The sequence below is a fragment of the Streptopelia decaocto genome (genome assembly GCF_964273445.1).
Source record: "Streptopelia decaocto genome assembly, chromosome: 16".
Lineage (NCBI taxonomy): Eukaryota > Metazoa > Chordata > Aves > Columbiformes > Columbidae > Streptopelia > Streptopelia decaocto.
The window spans coordinates 4,542,309-4,565,559 of record NC_138671.1 but is presented as its reverse complement, the minus strand read 5'-3'; the positions used below and the strand labels follow the sequence as shown (position 1 = coordinate 4,565,559).

The following is a 23,251-nucleotide window of genomic DNA, read 5'->3' as shown; positions in this document are numbered from 1 at the left end:
ATTCCTTTCTCCACACAGTTCCTTCACATGATATACTATGCCACCCATGACACAGGGCTCGTTCATTCACCCTTGCTACCTGCTGCAAAGAGACCAATATGGATGTGGTAGTCCCAGAGATCTTTGCCCAAACCTCAAGAGGAGCCCTTTTCTGTAACCATGCATAGGAGTTATTTATATGCTTAGTCATGAAGGATGGTGGTGTCCTAAGCTACTCTGCAGAAGCAGGATCTGGATCCTGTTATTGTAAACTCTTGCAGGCCACACATTTCTGTTTGGTTTCCATTTTTGCCCTGAGTTTTGCAGTGTCCTGCTGTGTGTGAAGAAATAAATGGTTGGTGCATGTGGAGAGAACCAGCCTATGTGTTGAGTTCTGTGGGGATTCATCAGGGCTTTCTGATCTGGGATTCCCCAAAAGCACCGTGCATGTGGCCTTTTGCCTCTAGGCTTCTCTGGAATGACTCAAGTGCCAGTTTACCAGCCCATGCCTTCCATGATGGGGATGCCTATGATGCCAGCAGCTGGCGGGGTTGCACCTATGCCAGGTAATAACAGTGTTTCAGTAACTATACAGGGGATAGGAGGGTGGGTGTTGTAATGGACCCTGTGCGTTTGAGTGTCAGGCGAGGTGCACAGTGAGTGCTCAGGCACCATGGGGAACCATTGCCTGTAAGTGTTTGCAGACGTGTGTCTTCCACAGCCATGGTCATGCCGCAGCCTGTGGTTCCAGCTGTAGATGCCAGTCAGTTAGCAGCACAACAGCAAGCCTTTATCAACCAGCAAGCCATGCTCATGGTGAGTGGAAGGGACTGGCTGGGAGGGGCCCAGGAACTGGGGAAAAACAATGCACTGGTGTATGTGCTGTCCTCCTGCCTTAGGCCTGCTCTGTAACACTCTGTGCTTATGTGCTGGAGATTAGTTATGTAAAGTTGAAATTATTTAAGACTGCAGAAGAGGGAACCCCCTTTTTTGCCATTTGTGTACATGGGAACACCATAGATGAGTGAGTAGCAGGGACAAGAGCAGGCCCCAAGAAGCCTCAGCTGTAATTCCCATGTGGTTTTAAGATGTGATTTGCTACAGATCTGCAGTGTTCTGGTTTCTGTACAAGTCCTTCTGAGTGCATGGAGGTCCCAGCTCTCTCACTGGTAGCTGAGTCTTTTGGGTGTTGTTAGGAGCTCTGCATACTTGGCCAGGTGGGAGCAGACTCACGGACATGCCTTGTCCCATAACACTGGGAAATCTACAGTTGACTATATAGGTGTTCTGTGATTACCAGTGAAAGAATGGGACGGCCTGAGTGATGGCCGGTGTTCTTGTGTAGCCTAGAGCTCATGGACATTGCAATTCTTTCCTCCAGGCCCAGCAGATGACCCTTCAAGCCATGAGCATTTCCCAGCAACAGCAGCAGCAACAACAGCGGTGGCAACCACCTCTTACAAGCTCAAAGCCAAGGGTCTCAAGTCCACCACGAGCCCAAGCCCCAGCTCCAGCCTCAGCCCCAGTTCCAGCCACTTTCCCAAAACCCAAGAAGCCTCCCAGCAGCCAGAATGCTGCACCACCACCGCCAAAGGCTCCAGAACCACCGGCCAAGGCAGAAGAATCGGTATGAGAAACAAACAGTGGTGATGAATTTGATTTGAATGTCATGATTTGTGTTTGCTCTGCTTCCCTTTCAGCGTGGCAGTGGTTTGGCAGAGAGCAGAGAGCTATGCTTACCTGCGATACTGATGCCTTTCTGACTCTGCTTGCTGAGTCTTTAAGACACAGGATTAAACGCTGGTGGCATTAGCTCTGTGGAGCTTTGGCTGCAGTGTTGGCCAGTTAATTCCCAGCTGATCTGATTTTTGCCACAGGAAAGTTCATCACTCTTGAGTTCTTTTTCTTCCGGCAAGCTGTCTTTGGCCTCTAACATACCTTCTCTGGACTTGGTTGATCATTCCTTCAGTCAGAGACTGATCTCTTGGGACAATTCCAGATGGGGACAAGTTCTAGATCAGAACTTGGCAAGGGAAGATCACCTCTGAACTTAAGTGCACTATGGTATCTGCTGGCCAGCGCTAACTAGCATGTTGTGAATTGCTTGCAGGTTTATGACTACACGGAAGATGAGTACGAGTACTCCAACAGTGAAGATGATGACTATCCTCGGGAAACTTTCCAGCAGAAGAGAGAATATTTTCAAAAGATGGGTGAGCATTTACCACATTCTGCGACCTCCTTGGCATAACGAGGTGTTCTTGTCTCCCTGTCTGGAACCTAGCTAATACCTGCAGGAGCTGCTGGTGCTGTGTGGAGCAGGAGTTTTGGGAGCCCACTCAGCTGGCTACAATTCAGATTGTGAGGGGTTGTGTTGCCAGTTTTCTAGAAATCTTTGGGTTTGTGACTGCCACACCCTCCTTTGCTTCTGGAAAGCATAGGCTTCTGCTGACTGATGCTAGGGTGGGAACCACCCCATTAGTGCTAGGTTTTGGCTGTGGGTTTAACTAGCTCAAGTCCTCCTTTCTATGCAGGAGCGCAGGAGATCCGAGTAAAGAAAGTCAGGCCTCCTTCCAAGACCTGGACACCTCCAGCAAATCCTGAGCCAAAGCAGGAGGAGAAGAAGGAAGAGGAGCAGGAGAAGAAGGAAGAGGAGCAGGAGAAGAGGGAAGAAGAGAAGCCCAGCCCTAAAGCAGAAGCAGGTAAGATGCTGTGCAGTGGAGCCCCAAACAGGCTGACAAACAGGAGCTTTCCAGGAGCATCAGGCCAGGCGATAGCCAGAGAAGGAAAGCGTCTGGCTCTTCTGGGAATCTGCATCTTGACTGGAGAGGAGAAAAGAGAGAAAGGCCTAAGCTTTGAGAAGTGGGATCCCAAAGCAACGCAGGGGAAGGCCATGGCCAGTCAGCGTAGGCGTGAAAGATGGAGCTTCAAATGAAATAAAGCAATTTCTCCTGTGTCTTTGCTGGTCTGTTGGTTAAAGCTGTCATCCCCAACAGCTCCTGCTGCCCCTTTGCCACCTCCTGAGCCAAACCCAAAAAAGCAGACACCAAAAGTGAAGAAGGAGCCACCTGTAGTGAAGCCTTCAGGCCCTGAGTCGCGACCTGCACCCAGCCGGGAGATCCGGAACATCATCAAAATGTACCAGAGCAGGCCGGCCCCTGAGCCCCAGCCTATCGAGCCCGTCAGGTGAGAGTGGGATCCACGCCGGTGGGCAGGAAGGAGTTGAGTGGCACTATAGCCCAGAACTGCCACATGGCTCCATTGTGGCCACAGCCCCTCTGCAGGCCCTGTTAATTATGTTACACATTTCCTTGCAGGAGAGTGCCCAAGCCATTTATAAAGAAGAATGACCCCAAAAATGAGGCTCTGGCCAAGCTGGGAATGATGAACCTCCCATCTCCCAAATCAGTGAGTACTTTGTTTTCCAGTCACCTAAGAACTGAGCAAAGAGAGCCTATATGTCCAACTGTTTGGGAACTACCTGGTAGTGCAGTAGCAGCCAGGTGATTTCTTGTTGGGTGAACTCACACCATGGTGCTGCCCATGCTAGACTGGGTTCCAGTCTGTGAAGTCACTTGAGGTCCTGGAGAAAAGGCTCTGGAGCAGCAAGTTCTATTGTGGTATGTTTAAGACTGATCTGAAAGCAAGCGACTCATGTTCCCCATATTTGGCACCAAGGTCTTGAGTCATTAGTATCTGGTTTTCCCCCTTCCAACTGGAGGATTCTATCTCAAATACTTGGTTCCCTGCACCTTTGTTTGCTTAATCTTCATCTGTTTGTAGATCATGTGCTGATCTGAAGGCCCTGGTATCCCTGTTCACACAGATCTTGCTTCTAGGGTTGGACTACCGCCCTAGGGATGATTTGTAACAGCAGTGTCAGGACAGAGCACAGTAATGCAGAGCAAAACCATTTGACCCATCCATTCTGTCTTGCAGCCATCCCCGATGCCACAAGAGAAGAAAACACCTCCACCTCTCAAGCCCAAGCCGGGCGCAGCTTCCAGCTCTATCAAGGAGAAGCAGTTGCCTCTCCTGTCAGTCTTCAGTGGGGAGAGTACCCCACCAGGTGCCCAGGCCCCTCTTTCTCCCCCTCCTGCCCCACCATTGCCTTCGCCTCCCCCGCCTGGGAACCAAGGCTCTCAGGACTCCACAGGGAAGGGTGAGTATTGACTTCACCCAAATGGGATTTGATAGCAGGGGCGGGGGGGAGAGGATGGGGTCAGAATCAGCCCTGTGGCCTCAGAGGGTCACGGCTCATGTTCTGTCATCAGCCAGCTGGCCAACGACTGCATGGGCTGTGTGAAATCAAAGAAGCTGTCACAGTTCCAGTCTGGCCCAGCACTCAGTGTGGCACTTCCCAGCTCTCCCCTTTCTTCCCAGCGCAGTGCAGGTTGTCAGGCACATATGATGTAGGAGGAGCTGGGTTCCTCTGAAAAACGCAGCTAAAACCAGAAAGGACCTTTGGGCTACAGCTTTATCAAGGTCCAGTTCACAACATATTTTATTGCCTATCTGAAGCATAAATACTTTAGCAAATTGCAATTCAATGGATGGACTTCAGACAGGTGAGGAATGGGAAGCCACGTGTTTTATCTTCTAGAGCCTCTGGAGAGTCTTTAGAGACAGACTGAGGAATGAGGGAATGTTTCTCAGAGAGCTAATGAGAGCCTGAGAGACTTTGGACAATGGCCATACAAGGAGTGTCTGGATGCTGTACCTGAAAAATGGCATAGCTAATGTTTCTCAGCAGGAGGCTGGAAGTGTTGTTCAGTCCTAGGTTTTGCCTCTGAATTGCAGTGGGAGCCTGGAGCCTTAATTCATTTTATACTTTGCTGCTGTTTTGGAGACATGTATCAATATATTTCAAGCTGTTTAAAACTCTCATCAGGATCACATAACATGCAAGGAACAGTCAGTCAAGCACATTACTGCAGGACTCCATCCTGCATCAGTTTCCATGGTATGAAAGCATGCCCCTGTTTCACTCCCCCTCTTGCTTAAAAAAATTGATCTTTAGGAAGTCCTATGAAAGTAAATTAAAATAACTGCATTAACTTGAAAAGTCTCTACTTGCTTTTGAATAGGAATGTAGAAATAGCTTAACTGAACTACTACATTTCTCGATTATCTATGATGACTGTTTTGTGCATGTGTTCACATTAGCTGATCACTGACCTTCAAGAGGGTTCTTGGCAGTTATCTTCAGTCAGGAACATGGCGCTGTCCCCTTTCTCTTGGTAGGTCCTTGGCAGGTGAGCCTGTAGTCAGCAAAACCCATCTTCACTGCTTTTCCTCTTCACACAGACTCTACTGTAACTGTAGCAGATGATGATGGTATCAAGACCCAGTTGTACAAGCTCGCTACCAGTGTCAGCTTTTCCTATGACAACCCTGCCTGGAAAATCTTTCTGCGTAAAGAGGTACAATTAGTCAGCTGAGGGCTGGCTATGGGGGGAGGGAACTGATCCCACATTTAATTAAAATAATTTTTTGCACACAGTGTGATATAAGAGCATAAAAATAGTTCTGGGAGGAGTCAGGGGCAGGGGATCTGGGTCCTACTCTGGTGCTTTAGTTTCCCACCCTGTCCTTTCCTTCCCCTGTAAAGCATTGAAAGATCTACAAATGAAGTAAATTTGTTTTTACCTGGTGCTTTCCTTTTTAAATAGTACAAATGTGTTTAAAACTGTGTATTGGAGAGTGCACTGAACTGACCAGGGTTCATCCCAGGGTCTCACCACTTTACTTTTGGCCCTTTGCTCCCAGTCCTTCTGTTTACATTCACAGTGTCTATTCTCTGCCTGCCCTTAGCGATGGACTCACTCCTCTCCGGCAGTAAGACCTGTGGATTACAAAACATCCCTGGAGAGCTATTTCTGCAACATCTGTAAACATCTGTAACGTTACTATTGTTTTTATCCTCCTCTTGCAGGTGTTTTACCCTAAAGAAAATTTCAGTCACCCTTACTGTCTGAACTTGCTGTGCCAACAGGTACGTACTGCTGTGTGACTCAAGGCCTGTTGTCTCTGTTTGGGGACAGAAGTCTCCATAATGACATTGCATAATTTCAAACTCGGTCCGTTTAACAGCTTCAGATGCTCCAACACACTCAGATGTGGCCTTTTCAATGGAAGTCTCTGTTTCCTTCCTCTGCAGATCCTACGTGACACCTTCTCCGATTCCTGTCTTCGGATCTCCAGGGAGGAGAAGCGCAAGATGAAAGACCTGCTGAGTAATTATCAGCCCCATCATCCCTTTCTCCCTGGGCCCATCCCAGCTTTTGATTTGAAGCGACAAACCAGCCTCCAAGCCCTTTCAGGCAGGACTTAGGACAGAGGAGAAATGTTTGTTACTGCATCAATAAAGCACATTTGTGTGCGCTCTGTAGTGCAGTGTAGGAACGTTTGCTTATTCTAAATGGCCAGAAAATGGCCCTGAAATTTCTCTGAGCCAGAAACACTTAGTTCTGGTATGTTTACTGTGGGAAGAGGAAACTGAGGCCCAAGGATGGGATTTTGAGTTGTCTCAAAATCCAACTGTCTTTCATAAGAGCTTCATGTTAAGGGGGAGAGAAACTAGTAGTAGGTTGGTGTGTGCAAACAATGTGGTATGTTTTTGCTTCTGCATGTTTTTCGTAGCTCTGCTGGGGAGGACTGGTGGGAATGAGTCCCTGGGCAGAGGAAGGCTTGGCCATCTTTGTTTTACTGCTAAAGTATCTGCTTTGTACCCTTCCTAGTGGAGTTCCGGGTTGGCAATGATGTCCAGTCCATTCAGGAGGATGGGATAAAGAAGAGGATTGTATTGGCTGCTCGGGATAACTGGGCTAACTATTTCTCCCGCCTTTTCCCAGTTCACGTGAGTCTTAATCTTCTCACCAGACCCTGGACTTGCTTTGGCTGTGTGGCTCTAGTTCACCTGGGATCTCTTTCTGTCTCCCTGCCTGGCCATACTTCACTCATTCTTCTGAGTCTCCTTTACCTTAACGGGTTTGACACCTCTGTCAGCCCAGGACCTCCTTCATGGTACATATGGTGGCATCTTCTTCCCCTGCTGCATCCTGTCCAGGTGGGATGGAGCTTTTGATGTTCTTTGCTGCACTTCCCTTACAGGGTGAAAATGGAAGTGATGTCCAGATCCTGGGTGTTTCTCACCGGGGCATGCGGCTGCTGAAGGTGGTGAAAGCAGCTGGCTATAATCCTGAGCACCTGAAGATTCTTCACAGCTACAGGTGAGCAAAAGGGCACTGATTGCTGCAGGATGATGACTGGTCACTTGCAGGATGTTTCAGAGTGTAGGAGACAGACTGAACAGGTGAGCTGAAAATCGTCTGGTTGTGCTGTGCTCTCTAGTATTGTCCCAGGCCAGTTGTGACTCACTGACCTTCCTTCTAATGAGTCTGGCCTTTTCCTTTCCTTCCTACCTTATGCTTTGCTTGCAATAAGTGAGCGCTAGGTGTGAGTCAGCTCCATGCGTGTCGTCAGAAGGGAGTTTCTCAGGGTGGTCTGGTGAAAGCCATGAGCAGCCTACGCTGCTGCTACTGTTGTAACACAGTGCTGGTGAATGGTCACCCTCTGGAGCCTGCTGAGGCCTGTCTCCATTCCCAGTCCTTGGAATGAGCTCCAATCCCCACAAGCTGCGTCCCCAGTTCTGGCAGAAGGAGCCTGAGCAAGCTGGCTGTGTTCTCAGCTTTGCAGATGTGCTGTCAGTGGAACTGAAGGGCAGCAATGGCCTGGAGTTCTCTCTGAAGACAGAGCAGCTCTTCCTGCACTCTCCGAAGGCTCCGTGCATCAAGGCCATGGTGGAACTCTTCATCCAGGAGCTGAGGCAGGTGAGAGAGTGGCTGTAGTGAAACAGGGAATGAAGGTGGTTTCCCACATGGACATGAGAGGGTCCATGGGATGATATCGTCTGAGTCCTTCACATCCTGAGAATGAGATTAGACCACCCCATCACCTTTTTTTCCCCAGGACACCAACTACGTCGTTGCTCTGCGCAGCTACATCACGGATGACAAGAGCCTTCTTAGCTTCAAGAAGGGCGACCTCATTGAGTTACTGCCCATGCAAGGCGTGGAGCCAGGTGAGGGAGTTTATTGAGATTGGCAGGAGAGGTGGGGACTGGATTCAAGGCCCTGCTGGACCCATGGTGCCCAGGAGCTCTGCAAGCTGCTGTCAAGAAAATGAGAGGAAATCAGACTGTTTTGGGCTGGCATAGTCACCTCCAGCTCTACGATTCTCTGATGGTGGCTCACCTAGTTCTAGCTGCCAGTTACAGAGGATGCAGGAAAGCCTGGTCAGAGTCTGCTGCTCTCCTTTCCCAGTAGGATGCTTCACTGCTCATTTCTCTTGGTAGCTGCCGCGGTTCTTGACCCTTTCTTCACCATTTCTGCAGGCTGGCAGTTCGGCTCCACTGGTGGCCGCTGTGGTATCTTCCCCACCAGCCTGGTGCAACTGGCTGCAGCCCCTGATTACCTCAGCGCCAGCATGGACGGACGTGGAGGGCTGCGGAAGGGCGGGAAAGCTTCCCCAGAGAGCAGGGACAACAGCAAAGAGGTGAGTTGTCCTTGGGGAGCTGACAGGGGACATGGACAAGTTCTGTGGGAGCTGCCAGAGTGCATCTGCAGCCCCAGTAGTGTCTGATGTCCAAGGCTAGAGGAAAGAAAATGACTGCTTAATCTTTGCAGATAGACACTCAAATTACAGTATTACAGTGGGAGCGGGAGGCACCACACACTGATGAGGCCTTCCCAGGTCTGGCAGGTGAGGAGAATACACACTGCAGTTCCTCAGCTGACTTTTCAGGGTGGGTTTGGTGCCTGTCTCTGCAGAGTTCTGTTCCCAGCCTGACATCAGAACCCAGCAGCACCATGTTAGTCCCTGCCGGTGATCACTACACCATGATGGACTTCGCCGCAGCCTACTTCCGAGAGGCTCGCTCCCTGTGAGTAGGCTGTGAACCTTCCTGAAAAGGCATATGCAAGACCAAGCCATTTCTGGGGATATTTCTTAGGTTGCATTTTCTCTTTCCTCTGTCTAGGCAGGGACTGAAGGGGACACCTGCTGAGAAGAAAAGTGCAGCTGAGCTGGTCCAACACACCAAGGTGAGCCCAGTCTCTCTCCTTGGCTACAGCCAGAACCTCAGCCCCAGCGCTGCCTCCAGCTTTGTCCCTACATGGCAAAAGCACAGAGGGCAGATCCTTGGCTGCAGTCTCTGGAGGCGTGTGGGTGCCCTCTGCTCCTCAGTGCTCCCTGCAAGATACTGGGAGCTTGTGTCATTTGTGAAGCCTGCAGCACAGCTCTCCGTGATCTGTCTCCTCATCTTACCCTCGTATTCTGGCCCTGCAGGTCCCACTCCAGGAGTCTTTGCTCCGGTACTCTGACAGTGAGCTGAATGAGCTTGCTACGAAGAACTTCAAGAGTAAGTATCTCCCTAGGACACAACACTGCAGAGGCCGGAGTGGGGGCGAGCGGGATGGTGTTGGTGGCATCACGTAGGCATCATAGAGCCCAGAGCAGGAAACGAAAGCTGTGAGAGGAGGGGCCCTTTTAAGACATTTCTGTAGTTAATAACCACCTTTGTCTCTGCTGGAAGCATCTGGGAAAATGCACTATGTTCTTGGACACTTTGCACTTGATGCACACACTACCTGGGCTGATGCCCCACTGTGTACATGTCCAGTGTGAGCCTGGAGAAGAAAAGCTTTCAGGACATTTTCTAGTCTGCTGCCTGCCCCATGGCAGGATCGCTTCTGCTTAGACCTAAGTGCCAGCCTTTGCTTTGCAGCTCTGATGCGGTTCATGGGAGATCAACCAAAGCTCAAGAACCAGAATGACGTTGAATGCATCTATGAAATCCTTCAGGTTTGCGATGGGAATGAAGGGCCAAGATCTTGCCGGGAAGGGAGAGAGCAGGGAGAGCCATAATGCAACCTCCCATGTGAGAGAGAGAGCTGAAACAGAGAGGCTAATTGAAAAACAGGAACATTTGCATGTAAAAGGTTTTCCTGGACATCACTGTCTGGATGAGGGTATAACCTGCCTCCCTTTTGGGCCTAGACAGCACGACAGACCTGACGTTGCAAAGTCCAAGCTTTAAGCCACATTGGCAGAGCTCTGGAGCTGGGAGAGGAAGGGCACGAAGACAACCTGAGGCCTCTCTGGCCTCGTCTTCTCTCTGACACTGTCTTCTCCTCTCTGAATGCAGCTTTGCAAGGAGAAGGAGAGTCTGCATGATGAAGTCTACTGCCAGGTCATCAAACAGGTCACCCACAACCCTAACCAGTGAGTACCAGCACTATCAGCTCCTGTGCATGCACAGATGGAGGGGAACTGCCTGCATAGACAGCTGGACCAGGGCAGAGGATGCCCTGTAATGATGTGTTATCCTCAGCTGCCTAGTTGCTGGGACTTTTGCTGAGCACTCGGGTAATTTAGCCAGTTGCTGGGTTTGGTTTTTTCACTTCGCTGGATGTTTGTCCTTGTATCTGTGGCTGCTGATATGTCTGATATGCACTGATGAACATTCCTGGTAGCTCCCGGCCGTGGTGCTGCTCAGAGCCCTGATTTCCTCATCACAGCCCTAGGGAACTGACACAACACTTAGGGCTGGCTTGACCCCACACTGCCTGTGATATGGTTGCAGTGACATCAGAGTGACCTTGACTATTCCCATTCTTTGTTTGCTGTTGGAATAACTGAATCGATCCCTTCCTCAGCATAAGAAACCTCTGACCAAGGGCCACACCTCATTTTCTGCCACCTCCCGAAAGTGTTCAGAAGGGCAGAGCCCCACTTTGAGTTGCTTGGAGCAGAAATTGTCTTGTTCCAAGGTGCCCACAGTTCTTTCTGTCCTGCAGGGAGAGCGTGCTGCGTGGCTGGTTGCTCCTAAACCTGCTCACCGGATACTTCCTCCCCTCCAACATCCTAATGCCCTATGCCACCAAGTTTCTGCAGCTAGCCAGCAGTGATCCATCCAGCACCCACCATGGTATGACTGTTTGTGTCCTGTAAAATAAATGGCTGCCCCCTTGTTACTAAGGCCTAGTGGTCAAAGAAAGAAGACAGGATCCAGGTGGGGACATGGTCCAATGAGAACATCTCCCTTATCCTGTTAGGCAGGACAAATGAGTCGGGTACTGAGGGACATGAGCCTGCAGGCAAGAGTCTGCTTTGTATCTCTAGTGTCTCTGTTTGCATCTTCCTCCAGGCAAGGTGGAATTGTGTGTCTGCCTGAGGCTTAGCTTAGCCCTGTGGCTTAGGTCCAGTTTGACAGCTAGACCCTGGGGGAAAGGCAGACTGTAGCCTTCCAGAGTCATCAGCTGTGAGGTATCTGGGTTGGAATTCTGCCAGAGAAGAGGGTTCTTGTTCTTCTATCCTGTAATTCCTGTATTCTCCTGCTGCCCTGGATGCTGTTTGGGGCTGATGCTCCTGATTTGGATATGTTCTGGGAGAGAGTCTCTTTCCTCTCCTAGCAGTGGCCCTGGGATATATTCAGCACAGCCAGGATGATGTAAGAGCACAGGAGACAATGCTTAGTCCTCTTTTTGGCTCGGCACATAAAGCTTTCTTCTTTTCTTGCAGATATTGCCAAGATCTGTCAGAGCAACCTGCGGAAAAATTTCATGTATGGAGGCCGTCGCCACCTTCCCTTCCCTGTGGAGATAGAGGCACTGCTGGTATTGAGGGGCAGAGAAATGGGGACGCTGGGAAGAGAGGGAGGACAGAGGCTTGCAGGGGGTGCCACGTGCAGTGTTGCAGGGGTGTTTAGTGCTCAAGAGAGGAAACGAGGCATGTGTCTGTAAGGGGACTGGGAAGCGCAATGCCATGGGGTAGGCAGGGAAGAGTCAGGTTCTGTGGGCAAGTAGTGGAACACAGAGATGAGGAGGGAGGAAGAACTGTGGGGCTGATGTGTTCCTGCATGTGTTGCTGCCTGAAGACTGTACTTTGCAGAAGGGGCGTGGTGCCCGCCGGCTAGTCATAATGATGCCTGGAGACGTGGAATATCTCTCCAGAATCAAGACATTCACTGTGAGTTTTCTACATTGAATTTCTTTATTGATCTGGACCCTGAGCCATACCAGGGAACTCTCTTACCTGTCAAAACCTTTGGCTTGGCTTGTGCATCCCATAGTGCTGTGATAGTTTCCCACTCAGTCTCTGGGCATCCCTGGAGCAGCCTCTGCAGGGCCTGTTTGATGTGGGGATGCCTCCCCAGCTTGCTGCTTTGTGCAATGGCCAGAGCCACACTGCTGCCCTCTAACAGGCCTGGTGTGTCTAACTGCCCTGAGGCTGCTCTGGGCTTGCCTGGCCACAGTATTTATTTGCTTCTTTCCTTGTTTCAGGTGGCCAAGGAGCTCTTGCAGGAGATCTGTGAACAGATGGGAGCAGGTGAACAGGAAGAGATACAGGAATTTGTTCTTCTTGCCATCAGGAGTGAGAGCAATAATCTTGGCAAGTAGAGAGTAGCATATAGATTCTTTCTTAAAGCAGTTCCTGCAACAGGGATTACCACGGCTACTGTCTTGAATAGTTCCCTAACCCTTGCTGGCTCTGGGGAGGTTCCTCTTCAGCACATTTCCTCTGTCACCAGGATTCAGGATTGTGCCTTCTCAGGGACTGTGTTGCTTGTTCCTGGAAGATGTGTGTGTGTCTGTGTGGGTCTGTGCCCCTTTGGAACGGCTGATGCTGGGAGTCGTAAGGGCAGGGTGAACAGAGGTGTGCGGGAGTGCTCCTGTCCCAGCTCCAGGAGTGACGACCCTCTCTCTGCGTAAACATGTAGATAAAACGGAGAGGCCAATACGATCGGCGGAGTATATTCATGATTACCTGCTGGAGGACAAGTTGGTCACTGTGACTTTACGCAGGCTCATCTGGAGGACACCTCTGCACTTTGAGAACAAATTTTACACTGATGTCCATTATGGACAGGTAAGCCACAAGGGCAGTGTGCGCCACAGTAACCTCCCTAGCAGGGGCAGAGTTAATGTCCAGGCCAACAGGAATGTCCCAAGGGGGCTGAACACGCAGGAAGGCTGTGGCTGATCATCTTTGTATGCTCTTTCTGGGAATGACTAATAACTGAAGCTATGGATGCAAGGAAGGCAGTGCTCCTGTAGCCCTAGCCTGTAAGCTGTACTGTTCAGACATAGATTTTTGTGGTTCTGCATGCTCTTCCCGAGCCCAGAAAGCCTCTATTTTCAATTTATCTGCCTGAGCTGGCTGTGTTATCAGCAAGGTGCAGGATGTGGGTCTCTGCAGCCTGGTGCTGCCCAGACCTGCACGTTCCTTCTGGAAGGTTTAACAAAGGCCTCTTTGCTGTGCTGTCTCTCAGATTCTGTGGGATTACCTGAATGGGAAGATACTATTGATCCGTAGTAAAGAAATGGAGATGCAGGTGTGCACTTTGGCATTGCTCCAGCACTGGGCCAAATCAGAGCAGCAGAACTCTGCTCCCTCCAGGTATGTTTGTCTCAGGGTGGGTCTCTATCTCTAATGGCTGTTGGCACCACAGGGGTTAGTTAGGTTAATTATACTCTGTAAAATTAAGGAATGGACTGTTTTGGAGAACAGAAACTACTAATTAACGTCACTACTTAGTGACTGACTCCTGCCCATCAAGTAGATTCACCTCCTATTCACACTCTTGATGCCGACTCTCTGATCCACATTTCCTTTGTGACTCCTCCTGAGTTCAGGGTCATGAGGGTGACATGGACATTCTTTTGACTGCTGTGTGTTTGTAATATCAAGAAGAAAGTGCATGAGCTTATAGCTGGGATGAATGCTCCTTTGTTCTTTCTCACAAGTGCCAGAGTTTTCAATGCTGGGCACTTGAAATCTGTAGTGAGGGGCCTAATGGGAATTAAAATGTCCCTGGGTACTGGAAAGCTTCTGTCCTGCAGCCCTGAGCTGTGTTTTCACACTCCTTCCTTCCTGTATCCTTATGCACTTAGAGTGGGGGTGATGTCTCCATCCGATCCCTGCAGGCCACCAGCAGCAGGGGGTGATGGCACAACCCTGCTGGGCACCTGTTGTGCTCTCCCCCTCTCCCTCCACTGTTGCCCCCAGCCATCCAGTTGAAAATTGTTGCCACAACCCCTTCTCCTTCTTAATCCCTGTGGTTGATCTTTCCATTTTGGCTGGGCAGGGGGTGAATTACTGTCTGCTTGTTGGCACAGGGAGGAGCTGAAGGAGTACACACCAAAGCCCCTGCAGTCCTTCATCAGCCCCCAGGCTCTGCAGAGCCAGCTCAGCGTGCTGCTGAGAACCAGGCAGCGCCTCCAGCCAGTGGATGCAAAAATCCAGTTCATAGGTGAGGAGACATTCAGATCTGCTTAAGCTGTCTATCCTGAGCATAATGCAAGTTGCTCTGAATGTGCTTTTGGGACAGTTCATGAGGTTGGTGAGGATCCTTGGAGCCTGGAATGAGCCCTGACAACCTCCACCTGCACGTTGGCACCAGGACCCAAGCATGGTGACCAGGGTAGAAGTCCCACTTCTCTTGTAGAAGTCTGTAGTAGACTTTCAGAGCTCTGTAAAAGTTGTGTTTTAATTGATATTCTGGCTGCACGTTTGTTTTCTGGTTGGAAAAGAATGGGACATTCATCCAGGCTGCTGAGAATTAAGTATCAGCAACCTCAGGAGGAGAGAGTTGTTGTCAAATCCTACTTTTTAATGTAGAAAAGCTTGGCAACACTTGCAGCTTTTGACCAGGTTGGTGCAGCAGATTGCAGGTTGGAAGCTGCTGCCTGAAAGCCACCTTCTGCTTTCTTACAGAGCATGCGATGAAATTGCCTTTCTTTGGCTACACCACCTACTTAGTAGAGAGAATCAGTGACAACACGATCTCTGTACCCTGCTTCTTTGGCGTGAATAAAGACGATATCATCGCGGTGGATGGCACCACCCAGGTATGCCAGATAATTCCTCCCTTGAGTCCAGAGCCCTGATGTCTGTCAGATGTTGCCTTTGACTTTTAGAAGAACTTGTGCAGGAAGAGACTGTATTAACCTGCATCACAGCCACTCTGACGTTAAACAGCCCTAGCCCAAAGCAAGTGACAAGAATGGTGGAACAGTTAATACTGCCATGTGCTCTTTTGTTAGTCCAGTGATCATGCTAACAGGAATGGTTCACTCTAAAACTAAGTGAAGGTCACAGTCCTGTTTGTCCCAGTCTTGCAGTTCTAGGGACACGCAGGCACCAGGAGCCTGCCCTGTGTTCTGTATGCCCTGTGACCCAGTCCTTGCCTCAACTTTCAGTAAGCTCTTGAGGTGAATCCTTCTCAGGTGAGAAACCAGATGGTTTTATTTATAAGCACTGCACCCGAGTGTTTTGTGGTTTTTTTTCTCCTTACACAGGCAATCTCTTGTGTCATTCCACTGAATGAGCTGCAGAGGATGCGAACCCTGCGACCAAGCTCTGATGGTGGGCTGCCCGGCATAGAACTGAACTACGGCTCGGCTGCCAGCCCCAAGACTATGTGGCTTGAACTGTCACAGGTGAGATCAGCCCGGACCTACTGCTTCCTCCTGGTGATTCAGAAATTGCCCTCCATGGCCCAGCTGAGCCCCTGCTAGGAGATGGTCCTGCTGCTTTTCTGTCCCAGAGGTGGATGGGGACACCAAAGTGTACCTTTGTTCATGCACCTACCTGATATTTAATCATGGAAAGTGACTTATGGGAATATTTAATTATGAGAAACAGCCATTTCTGGGGCAGAGAATGACTGATCCTGATTTGTGTTTTGACAGGCTAAAGAAATGTACCACATGATTGTTGTCATCCTGGATAAGACAGAGTTGCATCACTAGAGCCCAAGAGGAAGAGAAAGCCCAAGCAAACCAGCACTGTTTTGCCTTTGAGCTTGTTCAATGCTCCCAGCCCTGTCTTCTGAGAACTCCTCTTCCAAAAGACATCCACGACCTCAGACAGCTGCCACCACAGTGTTTTTTGATAGACTGGACCTTAATCTCACCCCTTGTGACCTGCCGTTCCGTTCCAAGCACTCTTCCTTGAAGCGACACATGCACTGGCTAAACAAACCACGACCCCCTTGCCCCACCGTTGCTTTTCCACAGCCTGTTCCAACACGGCAGCTGAACCGATGCAAGAAATCGCCTCCAAGCTATGCAGTGTTCTCTTCTATTTTGAATTAATTAACACGAACAAAAACTGACGCTGGCTAGAGATTTGTGTATCACAACGCAAAGCTGAGGCTATGAAATGACTGCACTGGCTGCTGGTGTTTCCCACAGGCCAGCTGTTTGTACTGATATGCAAGAGGCCCTGTGGCAGGATTTGTGAAGCAGGAGCTTGTAGAAAGCATCTTAATTGCAAAGCAGATCAGTGTTAATATAAAATTAACATATATGCTGGGGCACAGATTGAGCTGCAATGGTAAGAAAGTTTATTGTAATTGCTTACTGACATAATTATATGCATATGTTTCCCTCTACTATAAAGAAGTCAGTCATGCCTGTGCAGCTGTCATACTCAATGGTGGCTCCATGCCCGTTGGAGAAAGCGTATTCAAATGGAGCTTGTATCACAGTAGAGCATCCTGGGTTGTACAAAACTGCTTAACTTATTTTTATTGATACAGCTGTCCTACTGAACTGAAAAGTAACTGCACTTTAGGAGATTGCAATAAAATAATCACATAGAGATATTTTGAAGCTGACTGACCTGCAGGTAACTGGCAAAGCTTGAGGAAAAGGTTGTCACTGTTGGCCAGGAACGGGACAGACCCGAGGCTGCTCAACGCAAGCTGAGGCGCACGCCACCTTCTTGCTGGTGAGCTGATGCCAACAGTAGCTACAGCATCTTCCCTTCAAGTGCTGCTCGCTACGGCCTGTGAGGTCTTACCTGAAGTATGTTCCACCTTCCCCCTCAGCTGTGCTACTGCAGGGCTGCGTAAAGAACTGCAGCAACGTGAAAGGAAGGAATAGAGAAGATAGCTGAAGATTAACTTGTCCTTATTCCCCTCCTCTTTGAGCTTTTGCTGCCTTATGCCTTATTTCTGGTTAGAAATGTCTCACATTGTGATAAAGCACTTCGTCACACAACTCCATGCCTTAACCTGCCCTTTCGGGAGGCCCCCTGATTGACAAGACAAGCAAAGAGTTTCTGAGAAGTTCACCCAGGCAGTAACATCGCTTTATTGTCAGTTCTGCACGTACCCTTCAATACATTTTTAAAAAATACAGGTGTTGAGTACAGTGACCCAAAAGCCTGTGTGATGGCCTCTGGCTGCAGGTTCCTCTAGCAGCACTAGTGCCTGAGGCCACCATCCTCTACAGGCATGGAACAATACAGAACCCAACACAAACCCAACAGACAGGACTTGTGCCACGGAACTGGGTCATTTCAACCCCACCGATACCCAAAGGTTCAGGTCCTTATATAATCATAGCAGCAGGGGCACCGCAGTGTCAGTTTGAGGATCACAGCAGTACCTTCACCAGCTGTAACAGCAGCATTGCCCTTTCTATTGCAGACTGTGGGTGAGGCACAGGGAGCAAATATGGCTTTAGGGGTTACAAGCAAATGCTGGAAAACCGTTGGCAACCTTTCATGCCACTATTGGAGAGGTTAATACTGAAAGAGCATCACCGCTTAAATTAAAGGACAGTCAGAACTAGACAAGTTAAAAAAAAGATTAAAAGAAAAAGAATCTGAGTTTCTCCGCCTTCAGAAAGTACGCATTGCCTGCATGGTAAAAACAAAACGCTCCCCTCCTGCCCTTCAAGGGAAAACATTCCATACAGGAACTGAACCATCAAGTTCATCATAGGCAGCCCTGAGCAAAGCACGTGAACTTGCAGCGTAAGGCTTCTATTGGTAACACTGAAATAAGAACTAAGAGATGGGGGAGCGAGGGGAAGAGCCATCAAGGAAGCAAGATGTCACCTCAAACCAGAGTCCCAGAGTCTGAGCCCTTCCCAGACTGCGGCGGGGAGCAGAGGTTGGAGACACTGCACAACATCTGAGGCAGCAGCCCTGACCTACACAGCAGATGCAGACTTCACACCTCTTGGTACCAGAGGGCTTCAGTACCTTGGTTGTTAGAGGAACTCTCCATAAATTCTCAGAAACTCATTCCTGGAAGTGCAAATCACAGAGGAAAGAAGTGAGCAAAAATGCAGAGGGAAAAGATAGCTCACTTCTGCAGTTTCATGAAACCCTCCGTGGCTGAGTTCTTCAAGATCCCCTGGTCCCACTGCTGGAGAAAGGAAGACAGCCAACACGACACAAGGATCAGCTCTCCGAGCGCTGCAGCTCCTGCCAGTCTGTCTCGCTCTCACACCTGACTCTTGTTTTGAAAAACTCCTTGATGAGTCTCTGCGCTTCCTCCTTCACTGCAAGAGAGGAAGCACAACCTTTGAGATGATAGTTAAGACATCTACCCCCTCTAAAGACATTTAGCATCAAAAGAAGCCAAGATTCTTAGTGCTCACTCCAGCTGCCAACTCACCGGTCCTGCAGTCAGGGTTCTGCTCTTCAGTCAGTAAGTGAGACAGGTGCCGAGCAAAGCCCTTGAACAGATCCTGCAGAATTGGGCAAGAGAAAGAGCAGAAAGCAGATGTTGGTTACCTCACCAGACTTTTTCCACGTTTGTCTCACCCTTAGCACAGGCTGTTTCTAGCACAAACCAGTCATAGATTTAGACTCCAGGGGTGTTGCAAACCTGCAAATACACCTGACCCTGCAGCGCTGGAGAGCACACGCGCACACGTGCTGCCTTGCAGAACACATCAAGTAAACTACACCCAAACTGAACCAGATCTGTTGCCTACTGCAGATGGCAGTTCTTAAAAACTTACGGGAGTAAGAAAGGGTGAACAATCGCAAGTGTGGAACCAGCATGATACCACTCTAAATCACACAAAAAAACCTTTCCTGGGAGAGGTGAGTTGCTGCACCTGGAGTCACTAAAACAGCACACAGCAAGGTGTGACTTGGAAATGAAATGTGGTATCCAGATCATCTGCCCCTTCTTGGAGCCCCAGATCACTAGGAGGTGCAGTGTCCTTTGCATGAGCTGTGTCCTACCTTGGAAGCAAATTTGCCACCCTTGTAGAATGGAGTCAAATATTTGACAACGATGTCTGCTGTCTCTTTGAGGGACATGCCTTTGGTCACCGGCTGTGTGGGCTTGCTGGTTCCTTCTTTATCACACTGTGCTAAGTTTGGATCAAAAGTCACCTTCTTCTTTGTTGGACCAACACTTTTGCTTTCTGGCTGGGACAGAATAGAAGATTTTGCCACTGTCCGTAACCGCTTTGTTGCAGGACTTTCCATATCCTGGAGGTGGGAAAGAAGAAAACCAAAGCCATCAGCTCCCATGGCAGCCTTACACTTCGAAGCAGCTGCTACCTTCTGAGAACATCAATCTTTGCAGTGTCCTACAGGCTCTCCCTACAGTGAATACATGCAGGAATCTCTGTAACCCAGTTTGCTGAGTACACATAACAGTTTCCCTTACAAAAGAGAAAAACCCTTTAAGACTAACACATCTAGAATTATCCTATGCTCTTATTAGGGCAGCTAATTTCTAGGCCCTACCCTATACAGGAAAAACTGACAGGAAAAGATTTCCCAGGATGTCTGCTGAGAATACATCTCTCAGAAAGAATCAGCCACTTCACTAGTGCCACACTCCTGCTCGGTTTGAAAGAGCAATGAGCAAACTGCCCTGTTCAGCAGAGGCGGCTACCGGGCAGTCCCAGGTGCCAAATGCAGAACCAGAGACTGAATGGCAAAGGCGACTCTGAGCACAGTTTGCTGCTGAGCAGTCCTGCCGGCCACTGGCCTGTGCTCATTCCCTTGGCTTGTGAGCAACTTGCTAATTATAGTTAGTTACAGATCGAGAGGGGGGTGGAGAGAGTCATTCCAGGCAAGTCACCAGCAAAGGTTACAGTCACGTGCATTGCAGAGAAGAGGAAACAAAGCAGAGTGGAGGGGAAGTTTTCCACTGCGGTCCGAGTTCCTGGCACTGGCCCAGTGGGTGACAGGGACACCAGGAGCGCAACGCAACTACGGTTCTCCTCTCTGCTGCAATTGGAGCTGGGCCCTCCCCAGATAAATAACGCTATCGGGTGAAGTTCAGACCAGGAGCATCACTCCCAGAGAGAAACCTGGCACAAGGTGAGCAGAAGAAATAAGAGGAAATTAGCATCTGTTCATGTCTTACCTCATCTGATCCTGGTCGCTTCCCACAATCACCTTCCCCAACAACAGTTAGCTCAGTTTCTGTGACTTTTTCAGCAACACTAGTGGGAAGAGTGGAGAGAAGGCCAATTTTAATCATTCCACAGTGAAGATATCACTACATTCACTGTCAGCAGCCACAAGACTCTCCATGGTAAAACAAGTCTCACCAGCCTAGAGATGTAATAGAGATTCGCAGTTTCCAGGACAAGGCTGGTGGGGCCCTGCAGCTCGTTAACAGAGCAACAGTGGGAGCAGAGAGGTGGATACTTTACCTGGATTTTGCATCAATTTCTTCCTGAAGGAGTAGAGATTCAGCAGCCTGCTGCATCTTAAAATCCTCCTCTCTCTCGGGCAGTGTTACTTCTGTCTCTCCCAGCTCTTCATTCTCTGTCTGGGACTGTACAGTCACACCTGCTCCAGAGACATCTTTGTTCTCCTGAGGTACTGGTTTCTCTTGACACATGCTTTGAGAAGAAACCTGAGGTAGTGTGCTTGCAGAATGGCCATCTTCCTTTGCTGAGCTGCAACTTTTGGCTTTGGATCCACCTTTGGGGAGGGAGAAGAATTTTGAGATATCCTGTGATTCTTTTTTAGCCGCTTCTGCGAGCTTTTGCTGCTTCTTGCTAGGTTTGGACTTCTTAGTAGGGCTATCCCAAAGGGCAGCTTTTGTGTCTGGACTGGGTTTCTGCCCCTTTTGTTCTGGAAGGAGTACTTCTACCCCAGCACTCTCACACGTTGCTTTGGTTTCTACTTCTTTCTTCTGGAGAACAGGGTTTCTGGTGTCCAGTTCCAGACTGCAGCTGCTGTTGTCTTGCCCGTTTAGACAATCGACTTCTTTTCTGACAGGCTTTGCATCGCTCTCCTCCTGGACCTTCAGCAGTTCTGAAGCTGTCTGGAACAAGCTGGATTTCTTTGGAAATCCTGCTCCCACACGCTTGGGTTTGAACTTGGGAGAAAGAGAGAAGAAGAAATTTGGGATGTGAGAGCATTAAGGAAGCCCTGTGTGCAGAACCCTGAAAGGAGCCAAGTTTCTGTATACCATGCTCCAGTGTGTACAGCCGTAAGCTGGGGAAGGCTCTAAAACTGACTCATCATCATAACCATTGCCTGAGACACCAGGGAAATAGATTAGGTTAAAGTCATAGGCCCGCAGTAAGGAAACAGACAGCATCCTTGGTTAGAGCAAAGACAAGAAAAACTTATTTGACATATGGCCTGTACGTAGATTATATTCACTAATAGGAACAAGCACAACAAGCTGATCTCACTCCAAAACCAAAGGACAGACAGGGAAAGAAATTCCAGTAGAAATATATAGCTATGGCCACACAAAGGACCTAAAATAAAATTATAAAAAAGCAGACAGACAAAGCACACCATTCCCTTCTTGTCTATCCCGCCGGTACTCACTGAATACACCTGGGATGCAGGGAGATAGTCCTCTTCTGCTGGACACCCAGATTTTGTTTCCAAGCTGCTGTTGCCACCAGTTCCAGACCCAAAGACTGAGAACAGCTCTCCTTGTTTTGAGGCTTTGTTGATTTCTGCTACCTGAAAACAGAACAGAAATATTCTATAATGGCCAGAAATCTTTATGCATTGCTGCCTCTGCACACACTAAAAGCCACAGTGGCAAAACAAATGTCTCCCCTGGAGAGACACTTATCACAAGAACAGAAACGCCTTCAAAGAGACTTATGGCAACCAGGTAACCTAAACCAAGGCATCTCTATTGTCAGCGACAGGGTGAGGAACTCCCATCCACTTTATTGCTGGACCCAGAGGATATCTGGATAAGCTTGCACTGGTGGGTAAGGTTTCCAGAGCCTGTAAAGCCAACAAAGATGTGAAACCAACATGATTCTGGGCCCTCCTGGAAACAAAACCAAGAAGAAAGATTTGGAAGACATCCAAGGCAAAGCAGAGTTTCTCCATCTTTCCTACACCAACTGTAGCCTATCTTCCCATTGAGCTGAGGCCACGCTACATTCCAGGGAATGACAGCAGGGGGAAGGCCCTACCTTCTTTAGCACAGTTGCCTTGTATGAGTTGGCCATTTTACTGCTCCGGAAAGCTTCATACTCCAGCTCCACAGCACAGGCATGAAGGTCTGACCTGTAACAAAGGCTGGGGTGATTTCTGGCAAGACACACTTCTATGTCTGCAAAGGGAACATTAATGCTTGAGCATCCCCCAAAGAAAGTACAAAATTCACTCTCTCTAAGTGACAACTTCCATTAAAGTCCTACGGGATGCAGCCGGGAATTGCCAGAGAATGGAAAGGCTGGTGAAAACAGTTTTAAATCAAAGTCTCCTATCCAGCTGCTCAGTTTGAGAAGTACACTATCCCCATCTTGTGGGACAGCGAAGAATTGCCACTCCTAGGATTCAAGCTGATGTAGCAGAATCAGACACAGGAATCCTCATATCTGATCCTGAATGACACTACAAGAAAAATGCTGTTAAGTGGAACTGTGTACTTGCACACAATAGCTTACAAAGGCATTCTCTGAGTGTGGTAATGTTGCTCAGGGAAGAGCAGGCCCTGTGTTAAGGCACTCAATATGCTACCCCTGTTCTCTCATACCCTTTTTCTCCTGCTGCTGGAACCTTTTGATTGGTGCTCAAAGCTTCTTCCAGCATCTTCAAGCAGTGTTCCCGTCCCTAGGAAACATGGGATACTCAGACATGCTCTGCGGAAGTCACAGTGCCCCGCAGATTTCCAGCCCTGAAGAGGAACAGGGCAGGCAGAATCTCTGTTGTTCTTTGCAAGTCAACAAGACTGAATGTTAACCAGCCTTTCTTACCTTCACTGTGAGCTTCGAGATTCTCCTGCTGGAGGCATCCTTCAAGGGGCAGTCCGAACCTACCGCACAAGAAACATTTGCAAAAGGCATCACAGCAGGGCTGGGGTTGGTGGAGAACATCTCAGCTGGCGCTGGGAAGGTGCCAGTCCAGTACTGCTTGGCCTGCTCCTCCCTGCAGAGTCTCCCCAAGGACCACTATGGTCACCCTTCTTACCTGGAGAAGCTGCAGTCTCCAAAAGAGCAGGCAG

General features: G+C 49.2%; 2 protein-coding genes across 3 annotated transcripts in view; one reads left to right on the top strand and one right to left on the bottom strand.

Moving 5' to 3' along the window:
• MYO15B (myosin XVB) overlaps positions 1-15,794 on the top strand; it is a gene marked incomplete at both ends in the record, with an annotated part of 40,780 nt that extends 24,986 nt beyond the window's left edge. Inside the window, 31 exons of the mRNA XM_082067391.1 lie at positions 447-545; positions 701-795; positions 1,361-1,606; positions 2,090-2,192; positions 2,514-2,681; positions 2,976-3,165; positions 3,297-3,387; positions 3,919-4,141; positions 5,287-5,402; positions 5,915-5,974; positions 6,140-6,215; positions 6,720-6,838; positions 7,093-7,211; positions 7,670-7,811; positions 7,951-8,062; positions 8,375-8,535; positions 8,811-8,923; positions 9,020-9,083; positions 9,328-9,400; positions 9,767-9,843; positions 10,187-10,263; positions 10,839-10,969; positions 11,563-11,657; positions 11,932-12,009; positions 12,324-12,414; positions 12,728-12,909; positions 13,313-13,440; positions 14,160-14,293; positions 14,758-14,891; positions 15,342-15,482; positions 15,735-15,794. Coding sequence (XP_081923517.1) covers positions 447-545; positions 701-795; positions 1,361-1,606; positions 2,090-2,192; positions 2,514-2,681; positions 2,976-3,165; positions 3,297-3,387; positions 3,919-4,141; positions 5,287-5,402; positions 5,915-5,974; positions 6,140-6,215; positions 6,720-6,838; positions 7,093-7,211; positions 7,670-7,811; positions 7,951-8,062; positions 8,375-8,535; positions 8,811-8,923; positions 9,020-9,083; positions 9,328-9,400; positions 9,767-9,843; positions 10,187-10,263; positions 10,839-10,969; positions 11,563-11,657; positions 11,932-12,009; positions 12,324-12,414; positions 12,728-12,909; positions 13,313-13,440; positions 14,160-14,293; positions 14,758-14,891; positions 15,342-15,482; positions 15,735-15,794 — 3,698 coding nt within the window. The remainder of the gene's footprint in view (positions 1-446; positions 546-700; positions 796-1,360; positions 1,607-2,089; positions 2,193-2,513; positions 2,682-2,975; positions 3,166-3,296; positions 3,388-3,918; positions 4,142-5,286; positions 5,403-5,914; positions 5,975-6,139; positions 6,216-6,719; positions 6,839-7,092; positions 7,212-7,669; positions 7,812-7,950; positions 8,063-8,374; positions 8,536-8,810; positions 8,924-9,019; positions 9,084-9,327; positions 9,401-9,766; positions 9,844-10,186; positions 10,264-10,838; positions 10,970-11,562; positions 11,658-11,931; positions 12,010-12,323; positions 12,415-12,727; positions 12,910-13,312; positions 13,441-14,159; positions 14,294-14,757; positions 14,892-15,341; positions 15,483-15,734) is intronic.
• A 1,312-nt stretch (positions 15,795-17,106) lies between these two features.
• The window catches only part of RECQL5 (RecQ like helicase 5), a 35,869-nt gene continuing 29,724 nt past the window's right edge, over positions 17,107-23,251 (bottom strand). For both annotated transcript variants that reach the window (XM_082067269.1, XM_082067270.1), the window contains 9 exons: positions 23,004-23,062; positions 22,784-22,860; positions 22,218-22,311; positions 21,607-21,747; positions 20,469-21,142; positions 20,177-20,255; positions 19,036-19,287; positions 18,458-18,530; positions 17,107-18,341 (listed from right to left, as the gene is read on the bottom strand). In XM_082067269.1, coding sequence (XP_081923395.1) covers positions 18,241-18,341; positions 18,458-18,530; positions 19,036-19,287; positions 20,177-20,255; positions 20,469-21,142; positions 21,607-21,747; positions 22,218-22,311; positions 22,784-22,860; positions 23,004-23,062 — 1,550 coding nt within the window. In that variant the 3' untranslated portion in view covers positions 17,107-18,240. The remainder of the gene's footprint in view (positions 18,342-18,457; positions 18,531-19,035; positions 19,288-20,176; positions 20,256-20,468; positions 21,143-21,606; positions 21,748-22,217; positions 22,312-22,783; positions 22,861-23,003; positions 23,063-23,251) is intronic.